Below are 10,742 nucleotides of genomic sequence, written 5' to 3' on the forward strand. Positions count from 1 at the left end.
GAGGTTGAAGGGGGTGTCCAGATTCTCTGGCCTCCAGGTCATGGACTTGGGGTGGTGGCTGGGGTGAAGGACCTTGGTGCCCCAGGAGCAATGCCTTGGCTGGCATAGTATTCAACCACCTGCTTGGGTACCTCAGCCAGGACACATTTAGCTAGAGCTGATGGTGATGCCTGAGTAGATGGGGTCAAGGAGGAGGGAGAGAGGAGCAGAGTGTGGAAAGGCAGTCGGTGGAAGTAGGGTGATAATGTGAGGAAGTTAGATAATGGGCACCTGATAGGTGATGAATAAATGTTGAATCTAAAGATGGAAGTAGGATCTGAGATGACATAGGGGGCCAGGGTGATATCGCACAGAATTCCAGTGGGCATTAGGAGTGGGATAACCCAGGAGAATTCATGTGTTTTGGGGAGAGGCAGACTGTGTGGTCTCAGAGATTAGAACTGGAATCCTAGGAAAAGGGAGACAGGTCAATGCAGAATTGGTCCTGGAGAATTTAAGAGGCATTTGGGTTGGGATGACAGAATTAGAGCTAAGACTAAGGATTTTTATTTTTCAGGAAGGGGCTGTTGCGGAGAAGGTAGGATTCAGGGAGGGTAGGGGAGAAGATGCTGTTCTTACATCTTTGAAGTCACGGAAGGGCACAAACTGAACAATGTCCCGGGCAGCAGGGATACCACGGGGGCAGCGGAGAGTCCCATCATCACCATCCAGCATCCGCATGTCAGAAAAGTCGGCGTTGCCCACACCCACAATGATGATGGACATGGGTAGACGGGAGGCGCGGACAATGGCTGTCCTGGTCTCTGCCATGTCAGTGACGACTCCATCTGTTAGCACTAGCAGCACTGAATATTTCTGAGTAGAGAAGGAGTGATGATATTCAGAAATATTCTGACGATATTCAGAAATATCTTCTACTTTAGCCCCAAACATTTCCTCCCCCAAGCCTCCCAGTTCCATAACCCATAGACATCTATGCCTTCTACTTCCCAGATCTTCCCTAAGGAGAAGCGGAAAATAGCTTGTCTTAACTATTACCCCCTCCCCAGGTATCCCTCCCCCTCCTTCTCACAGTGGCCTTTCCGCTGCTTTGCTCCTTTTGGGCTGGACCAGCCACACGGTTAATGATGGGAGCCACATTGGTAGGTCCATACAGCTGGATCTGGGGTAGGCATCGGCGATAGGAATCGATGACGCCAGAGATCTCTGTGGGTCACATGGGCAGGGTAGAGAGAAAGCGAAGGGGTGGCATAGAGAAAGAAGAGATGTCAGAGAGAAATGGTTTGAGAGGTGGCATTGGAGTCAGAAATCATTAGGTGGTAGTGGTGGGGAGTATTTCTCCAGATAGCCAGATAGAATAGGGTTTCCCTTGCCTCAGGATGGAGCTCTGACATATGGACTGATATTCTTCCATATGGTAAAATAGGTTGGAAGCAGGGGAAACTCAGGGCCATTCAGATATGTAAGCTGAGTGTAGTGTGGTATGTGTGAATGTGTGTGTGTGTGCATGCATGCACTGGAGAGTACTCAAGGACAAACTCATCCTTACTTACCTTCACACTCAGCATTTTCAGGGTCAAAGTTGATGGCAAAATCATGGGACACCTGTTGAGATGATAGTTAATCAGGATGATAACGGTAGTAATACTAGTAATTCAGATTTACATAGTAGTTTAAGTTTTACAAAGTATTTTTTTTGTTTGCAGAATCACCCATATGAGTTAGGTAGTGAAAGTTTCATTATCCACATTTTGCAGACTCAGATACTGGGTCTCAGAAAGGTTAAGTAATTTGCTCAGGGTCACACAGCCGGAGCTGGAATTTGAATCCAGATCTCCTACCTCCAAGCACTGTGATATTTCCACTATGCCATGCCCCTCTCTTACACATCCCCGCACTACTTTCCTCTTTGCCAGGTACTGACCTCAAAATTTGGGGGGATCCTAGCCCCAAAACCAAAAGCTGGGAACCGCTTGTCACTGGGAGATGAGAAGGGGATAAAAGTTGGGGAGGAGGTTCAGTCATGAAGGATTGCTTGCCACCTCCCCTCCCCCACCATTCTGTGCCCATCCCCCGTCCCTCTCATACCTGTCATAGTCCTGGCAGATGCCTCCAACAGCTCGAAGGGCCTGAAGGTAGTGATTGGGCTGTCGAGGGCTAAGACAATGTAGAGACTGGCTACTCCTTGGGTCCCCATTGGAGGCTGTGAAATCAATAGCCACCTGGGGGAATCAAGGGAGAGATAAGTGTTCCTTTCACATTTCCCCAATAAACAAGTATTTATTGTATACCTACTATGTGTCTAGATCCTGTAGAGCGGTATGGAAGTTTAAGACCTTCCTGACTTCGGTGGGGGGCGGGGCTTACTGTCTAGTTGATTGAGAAGCCAATCATGGGATTTCAGAGGTCATTTAGTCCAATTCACAACAGAAATTTCCCATAATAACGTCCCTGAGATCATCTAGCCTGTTCTTGAAGATGTCCAGTAAAGGGGAATTCAAGACTTCTGGAAGTGGCCCTTTCCACTTTGGGACAGTTTTGTTAGGAAGTTTTTCCTTCTATCTGCTTCTCTGCAATTTTTGCCTAGTCCAACTTTTTTTACTATATCCAATAGACAGTCTTCTTAGATTTATAAGCTCCCAGCATTGGAAGGGGCCCCAGAGGTTATCTAGTCTCATCCCTACCTGAGCATTAGTACTCCAGGAGTTCAGAGAAGAGCCCCTCTCCCTGAAGCCTCATTTCACCTGGGACTCTTACCGGTAATTTGGACTCATTTATGCAGGGGCTTTACATTTCTTGGCATGTGGATCATTACACTTTTTACTTTACACCACTTCTAACCCCCTCTTTCTTCATTGTCCCCAAATCCTGGCATGTTGGCCAGGGTTGGACTCTGGGTGTGCTCAGCCCTCACTACCCTTCCCCAGAATCCTGGAACAATTGACCCTATTCAATGTCCCCTTGCTTTGCTTCTCCTAAGACTCTCAAACCCAGCTAGTCCTGCAATTCCCCTGGCAGGGTCTCCTCACCGTGAAGCTGATCTGGCAGCCACCCATAATGTAGTCCAGGAAAGTGTGCACCTTCTCCACCTAATGGAGGCAGAGTTGGAGAGGAAACTCAGGGAGGGAGGGGATTGACTTAGACTCATACAGGGTGTGGGGAGAAGAACCTGAGGTTGAAGGGAAAGGGCTCTGGGTTCAGGAGAAGAGGCAGGATGTGAGGGCAGTTGGGGCTGGAGCTCAGGGCTTACCGTGCACTGAATCAATGTTACTGTCCCAGAGTTCTTGTAATTCTTCTTCTTGTCCCGGTACTTGGGGTTGATACACTCCCACTGCATCTGGGGCCCCCAGATATCCCAAAGGCAGTGTCATAGCCCAGTGAGGTCACCGACTTCCTTCCAGGTCTTAGTCTCATGGGGTGGATATCCCCATCCTCAGCCCAGCCCCCAGGGTGAAACCTTCTGTGATGCCCACCCCTGACCCTCTAAACCCTCCCTTATTCATATCCTCATGGCCCCTTTTAGCACCCTGGATCAATCATAGGGCATGTTCTCAAGGAGCAGATATGTAAGGACCTTGGGAGGCCTGGGAGGGGACTCCAGGAAGGGTTGTTGGGGGATAGATTTTCTCACATCACCTCCTGCCCTGGCCCAGCTGTGCCCTCCTGCATCTCGTGGAAGGTGCTAGTGAACTCTCCGATGAAGTCATGCTTCCCATTTGAATCATAGTCGTAGATCATGAACTGGTGGGAGAGGGGCACACAGGGTCAGGGGTCAGTCAGGGCTGACCTTACCTCCGTGTTTGTGTGGTAAGATTTCAGGCACACAGAAAAACCTTCCTGAAAGAAAAATATCACCATCCACCTCCCAGCTCAGTAACTCCTGATGGGACTGGACCTGTGATTTCAGTAACAGAGGGAACTCCCAGGTGAGGAAATTCTTTCTACTGATTCAGAATGGCATCTTCTCTGCCAATTACTGTCTTAGAGAGCTGCTTAGAGCACAGAAAGGTTAAATAGCTTATTCAGGACCACAGATGTGGTCAGAGGCGGTATTTGAATCTAGGTGATGCTGGCTCATTGGCTAGTTCTCCATTTACTGCTCCAGGCTGCCTGAAATCCCACAAAAAGAACTTCACACCTTTGGGTAAATGCAAACACTACCCTCCCCTGCCCCCACCTCCCCCCATTAAAATGCAATTACATTCAACTGTGATAGCAGTCATTCACATTTTAGCATGAACATGTTAGTCAATAAGCTTTTTTTTTTTAAGAGGGAGGCAAGGCAACAGGGGTTAAGTGACTTGCCCAAGGTCACACAGCTAGTAAGTGTCAAGTGTCTGAGGCCGGATTTGAACTCAGGTCCTCCTGACTTCAGGGCCGGTGCTCTATTCACTTTGTCACCTAGCTGCCCCTCAATAAGCTATTTCTAGAGAACTTTGGTAAGGAGTGGGAGAGAGACCATAAGGACACTAGAGGCCTGCTACCGAGGTGTAAGAAAAGATTCAGATAGGGAAGAGAGGGTATCCAAAGGCATACTTACTTAATTCACAATTTTGCCTATGAAAAGCCCTTCTCTCAGTAGCTGTGATGGGTGTGTGTGTGTGTGTGTGTGTGTGTGTGTGTGTGTGTTTGTGTGTGCGTATGTACCCTGACAGTGATGGTAGGGATGGGGTGGGGTGGAGGGGTTGCTCCTCCCCATCTACCTGCCCTTACTTTGAGAGGTCGGTGAATATCACAGCTGCACAGAGAATGGAGGGACAGGCGGAAGGGTTCCCAGCTTGGACTCAGGTTATTCTTCACCACCTGTGGAGTCCAGGCCAGGGAAGTCAGCTTCAATCTCTATCTGGACCCCCTTCACCTTCCACCCTTCCCCAATCTCTATCTGGACCCCCTTCACCTCCCACCCTTCCCCAATCTCTATCTGGAGCCCCTTCACCTCCCACCTTTCCCCATTCTCTCTACAACCTCAGTCCTCCAGACAAGCTGATCACTCTGATCTCCGTTGGTTTTGTAGATCTCCATGAAGGGATCTGACTTGCTGAATAGATCCTGGGGGAGCAGGAAAACAAGCTGACCTCCAGAACCCCAGTAGGAACCAGTATGGGATTGGGCAGGGGATTGGGGACAAAAATAAAACACAGAGCCAGAAGGCAGGGTGGGAATCTTGCCTGTGTCTGTGCAAGGAGGAATAAAGATTGGGAGTCAAGATACCAGAAGAATGTCTGGTGGGGCTGGGGGTACTGGGAGTTCTGACCTTGTTGTCCAGCTTCTGGGCTCGGAAGGTGAGTTGCACATAGTCATTGGTACCAGATACCTCTTCTGCCACAATCTGGGTGTATGAAGATAAAGGTGACCAGGACATTTCAATTCCCGTGATGGGGCTCTTGACCACCCTACTCCTCACCATGCTCTCCTTTTCCCATCCGGTTTTTGGGACATATTCTTGCCAGGTTGGGGATGGCCCTCCTCTGCTCTGGGAAAGTTGCTATAGTTTGGGGCCCCTGTTGGTTTCGCGGGGTACTTCATGGGGTAGGGGCTGATGCCTACCATGATGGTGGATTTGCCAGCATTCTTTCCATTCTTCAACAGTAGTGGTTTGGTGACCTTGGTCTGAGATACAATCTAGGGACAGGAGCAAAGACCTCACCTGTGACCTGCTCCCCCTGGGTCTCACTCATTCAGGATCATGGCAGTAAGGGGATGGGGAGGAAAGGGATTCCAGGGAGAATGGGAGAGAAAGACGGGAAGGAGGGTACAGGTGTGGGGAGAGGGTAATATGCATGAGATGGGTCTGGGCCATGGTAAGGGCTGTTACTTGGGTTGGTGGTGATGGATCTGACCTGGCCCAGGGTACACTCAGCAGAGCCAAGGAAGGTATCATTTGTAGGGCTGGTGGCACCATCTTCAGCATCAAACACATGGAACTGCAGTGGCTGCTTCTCCTCAAAGAAATATTCTAGGGCCAGCACTCGGGAGAAAACTGGGTTGGAGCAAGACCGTATTACCTCTGTGTGCTCCACCTAGGGGCAAAGAGGGGGTGAAGGGGACACGCCGGGGAAAAGGACAGAGCCCTCTGGCAAATGAACCCTCCACATTGGGGCTGCCTCATCAGAACCTGTCCCGATGTTAGAGACCCTCCCCCACTCCTGGTGCTTCCTCCAGTTCCTAAAAGGTTTTCTTTTTTCAGGTTGCTCTTCTGCCTATAGGCTGGATATCAAAGTTCAAGGACCCCAAAGATCTCACCACCTTCCTTCCCCAGCTCTAGAAAGGTCATTTGTGTTGTTGCTTTCTGACTTCATCACACACATTCCCTACTTCCCACATGTTCTTATAGCCCTCCCAGACTACTGAGGATTATCTTGCCACCCTGTGGGGTTGTCACAAAACTCTTGGGGTTATATATAACATAGGGGGAAAAATAGGGAATAGATTAAAATCTTTTAAGAAAAGCCACAAAATCTCTGAGGTTATCGTATCATATCAGACTTATGAGACATTCTATGTAATATGGATTTTTTAAAAAGCCAGTTGGGGCTGTTATAAACCTTTCTGGGCCTTCACCAACTTCTCCTACCCCCAGCTTCTCTGGGGCACATTGTTTTTTTCACCTTATCATACATCCTTTAGAGGTATCCCAAAGCTCCCAGGGGTTAGGGTTCTAAAGAAAAATACCTCGGTTTTCACACAGCCCATTGGGGTTATTTGTCATAGAGTTCTAAAAAATTCATATGGGTTTATTGAGGTCATCACGTCTGTTCCTTCTCCCCCTCCCCCAGCCCTTCTGAGTTATCACATAGGCTTCCATGGTTATCATAGTTGCCTTGGGATTATCATACACATTCTAGAATTTTAGAAAAACCAAATTATCTAGGGTTATTACACACTTCTTTGAAATGATGATCACCCCAGTCAGTCCCACTGAGGTTATTGCTAATCCTAGTCTTGTGTTGCTGATCCCTTACCTCTACCCACTGTTCATCAGAGTAGAGCTTGAGCAAGACACAAGGGTGGGGCTTGCTGAGGGTGTCACGATCCAGAAGCCCATGGCAGGACACACGAAGCTCCACTCTGGAGGCCCCTAGGGTCATAGCTGGGGGTTCAGGTACCCATTCGAGCTCGGATTCTGACATGGTCCTATGAGGAATGTGATCCAGTGAAATAGACAGGAGCCCATAGAGACATATGGGTCCATCCTTATTCTCTAAGAGCTCTGGTCCCCTCAAAAAAGTTTTGCACATTAGGGTATATTCCCCATATTGCCTGGCACATAAAACCCTTTCTTACTTCTGGGGCATACCCCCATCTCTCTTCTCCCCACTCCACCCATGCATGAAACTCCGGAATAGCCCAGCTGGCTCCACATCTGGTAGGGAGAAGGGACATTCTCATCTTCAGGGGAACAGAGTAATGAGATCCCAGCTCTTAGCCAGGACTGTCCCTCCCTCTTCTGGCCTTGGAGGGGAAGGAATATCTCTGAAAAATTCTTGAGTCCTACCTCCTATTCCTCCTCATCACCCCTCCATAGCATCAAGGAGGTGTGGAGAACCCTTCCGCCTCCCATCCCTCCTGCTCCCCAAATCCTTACTCAATTAGGTCAAGTAGCTGAGCCTCTTTTGAAATCAGGATGCTGATCAGAACCTAAAGAGAGAAAGAGAAAAAGGCAACTGAGGGATGGATAGGACTCCCTTGTTCCCAATTACCTCCAAGAGCTGAGGCCATCTGGGTTTGTCTTCCTCCTAGTCTGGGTGTCCCTTGTTGGGGGGAGGGGAGTCCTGGCAGCTGTGGTGGATAGTGGGGTCATCGATTTCTCCTTTTTGCTGCCTCAGCACCTTCTGATCATTTTCCGACTCTGAGCCAGAGGCTGCACTCAGCCTTGGCAGGAGTGAGCTGGGGTGGGGTGTTCTGGGCTGGAGGCAGTGAATGGGCCACTGAGGCTTCTGGAGGACTGAGAGTTTGGGAAGAAGGGAGGCAGGGGCATCAGGAGAGCTAGGGTTAGATGGGTGGGGGAAGAAGGCGTCTGAGTCCTGGGTGAAGCCCACTGGGTTTGGGAAAGTGTTGTCTGGTCAGGTTTTGAGCTGGGGAGCTTTCCTCCACTCTTGTACCCCTGGACCTAAATCATCTCATATGGGCTCTTTGAGGAGGATGGGGAGTAGTGAGTTGGGGAAGTTGGGGTCACATCCCTTCCCCATCACACACACATTGGGAAAGCTCTCTGTGTCCCTGGCAGGAGCTCCTACTATGACAAACTCTCTCTCTCTCTCCCCCCCTCCCCACCCCAAGATGTTCTCACACTTCCCGGCAGCCTTGGCACTGTCTCTTAGCGACGGGGTTTTGGGGGAGCCATGGTTCCCCTCCTCCCTGCCCACTAGGCTCTGTTTAGCTGGGCTTGGCTATCCAGTACTGATACCCAGCCTTGGACTCCAGCTCTTTCTCACCTCCCCAATTCTGGTGCCAAGCCCTTGGGTGGCGGTGGGTAGGTGGATGCTAGGACTTCAGGAGGGGGTGGGATTGGGGACCTAGGAAGTGCATGGTTTTTTGTGTCTGTGTCTGTTTGTGCCTCAGGATAATGATGTCTGTGACACCCCCACTCCTTTGTGAGTCTCTACTAGAGTATCCGAGAGTGAGTGTGTTGTTAAGCATTTTCTTGTGGGTGCACATGGCTTTGTGACTCCCAGGACTATCTGTCCTTTTAGCTATGTGTCCGTCTTCTGTTAGGCATAAATGGTTGTGTGCCCCTCTTCACTATCACCCCCTTTTTCTAGCCCTGTGCCCATCTCCTTGATTGTGTTCTCCTCCCTGGGTGTGTGTGGGAGTGTCTGGGTGTGTTGTAGGGCTACAGCACAGGTGACCTGTACCTCCCCACCTTCCCTCAGGTCTTCTGCTCCCCAACTTGTGATTTCTTCTATCTGAGGGGTCCCCAGATCTAACCTCCAGGTAGGAGACAGGGGTAGGGGGGAGGAATGGAGCAAGAGGAAATCAGGTAACCACCCTTTTGAGGTTTGGGAGGTGTTGCCATGGAGACTGGGTCAGGAATAAGGGGGCCAGTGGGGGCAGTGCTCACCTGTGGGGGTCTTGGAAATGGGGGGCCTCTCTTCCTCTCTCTTGTCTTGCTGCTCAGCTCGGCCAGCTCCCTCGCCGCTCCAGCCGCCGGCGCCGGCTGAAGCTCCTGCTCTGGCTCTGCTGCTATTTATGGGGCCTGGATGGGGAGGGGTGGGGGGGGGCCGCAGCACAAGCTCCCCCCCCACAGAAGGGAGGGGAGGGGCAGGGCCGCCGCCCAGGGAGCTGCAGTGCTTGGGGAGGAGGGTGGGCTGGGGGTTGATGACAGACCAGGACTCCCATCGGTACATTGACATAATACTCCCCCTTGCAGAAACACACACACACACACACACACACACACACACACACACATACACACACAGAATCACAGTTAAACATCTTATCATAGTGACATTTGCAGGTACACACAGTGACATATACATAAAATAATGGTGAAATAAACACAGTGACATTCAAGCTCACATATGCCCTGACATACACAGTCACCCTCACTTAAACACAATGTAACCCAATGACAGTTAGAGTTAAACCTATGGGACAAAAGCATGTATACAGTGATGTATAAATAAGCACAGGCAGAGATGCTGACATATATTTCTACACGTGGAAACTCACACATGCACATGGGATCATTCACAATAATAAGGGAGAGAAGCTCCAACACATGAGATGCCCCAAAACATTTCTCACAAACCTATCCAACCCAGAACACAATAATAATAACTGGCATTTACAGAACATTTGAAGGTTTACAAAGGGCTTTCCTTATTTTATTCCAGTGGCCAACATGTGATTTTGATCAATCACATGCCCCACCCCCCAGAAGACACATCAATTCAGTTTTATGGATGAGCTATGTTCCCCTGACCACTTTTATACAGGGTAACATATACAATTGCTCAAGGATCCATAATGATGCAATCTGGAGACCCAGAAAACCAAGGGCCAGGGTCACCCAATGGGAATGAACGAATTTCGGAGGACCCACAAACCAATCTGATATTTTTTCACTTCCCTCTCTGACTCCCACCACATGGACCATACAGACAGAGAACTAAATTCCAGCTATGGGAAAAGCTGTAGTCCTGGGAGGTCCGCTACCACCTACATCCATCAAAGAAACCAAGGAAACATCCATGGACTGTGACACTCAAGGGAACAGAGTCAAAGCCCTAGTGAGTGGTCACTTGTTACACCCCATCAGGGATGCAGAAAGCCTTTGCCTCATGGAAAAAAGAAACTTAATAAGTTTGAGTTGATAAAGGGCAAGCATCTGCTGGATAAGCCCAATAGCTTTTGATGACAGCACAGTGCCTAGCACATAGGAGTTACTTAATAAATGATTTTCTTTCATTCAGCAACACAGCCCAGCACATTGTACTGAGGTAAATGACCAATTTTGGGTCCTTCCACACCATTTAGAATCAGAAAAGCATAGGTTCAGAGCCCAAGGGGACCTTAAAGGTTATCTAATCTAACCTATAATTTAACCAAAATGGAGACTGATGTATGCCTAGTTAGAATTTATACCCCAAATTACTGTCTCTTCTCTGGCACAGTGGAAAAGAGTCCCAGCTTTGGAGTTATAGGATGTAGGGTTCAAATCTTACCCATCATTTATTACCTATAAGATATTGGGCAAGCTAATTTCTCTAAGCCTGTTTCCTCATCTATAAAATGGG

General features: G+C 49.2%; 1 protein-coding gene across 1 annotated transcript; it reads right to left on the bottom strand.

Annotated features, from left to right (window-relative positions):
• CPNE6 (copine 6) lies at positions 1-7,613 on the bottom strand. Its single transcript, XM_036735240.1, has 16 exons — positions 7,586-7,613; positions 6,963-7,134; positions 5,841-6,020; positions 5,548-5,622; positions 5,255-5,329; positions 4,966-5,049; positions 4,714-4,803; positions 3,637-3,741; positions 3,251-3,337; positions 3,030-3,089; positions 2,089-2,222; positions 1,925-1,979; positions 1,554-1,605; positions 1,073-1,206; positions 619-855; positions 1-170 (listed from the first exon to the last, which is right to left on the bottom strand). The coding sequence occupies exons 2-16, from the start codon at positions 7,128-7,130 to the stop codon at positions 39-41; spliced, it is 1,668 nt and encodes a 555-aa protein (XP_036591135.1). The 5' UTR covers positions 7,131-7,134; positions 7,586-7,613; the 3' UTR covers positions 1-38.
• Positions 7,614-10,742: the final 3,129 nt, after the last annotated feature.

Source organism: Trichosurus vulpecula, chromosome 8 (assembly GCF_011100635.1).
Source record: "Trichosurus vulpecula isolate mTriVul1 chromosome 8, mTriVul1.pri, whole genome shotgun sequence".
Lineage (NCBI taxonomy): Eukaryota > Metazoa > Chordata > Mammalia > Diprotodontia > Phalangeridae > Trichosurus > Trichosurus vulpecula.

Coding starts and splice junctions, on each gene's coding strand:
- CPNE6 (XM_036735240.1), bottom strand. CDS start 7,130: ATGTCAGAATCCGAGCTCGAATGGGTACCTGAACCCCCAGCTATGACC. Junction 6,021..6,962: donor CTGATGAACAGTGGGTAGAG/GTAAGGGATCAG, acceptor CTTTGCCCCTAG/GTGGAGCACACAGAGGTAAT. Junction 171..618: donor CCTTCCGTGACTTCAAAGAT/GTAAGAACAGCA, acceptor CCATCTACTCAG/GCATCACCATCAGCTCTAGC.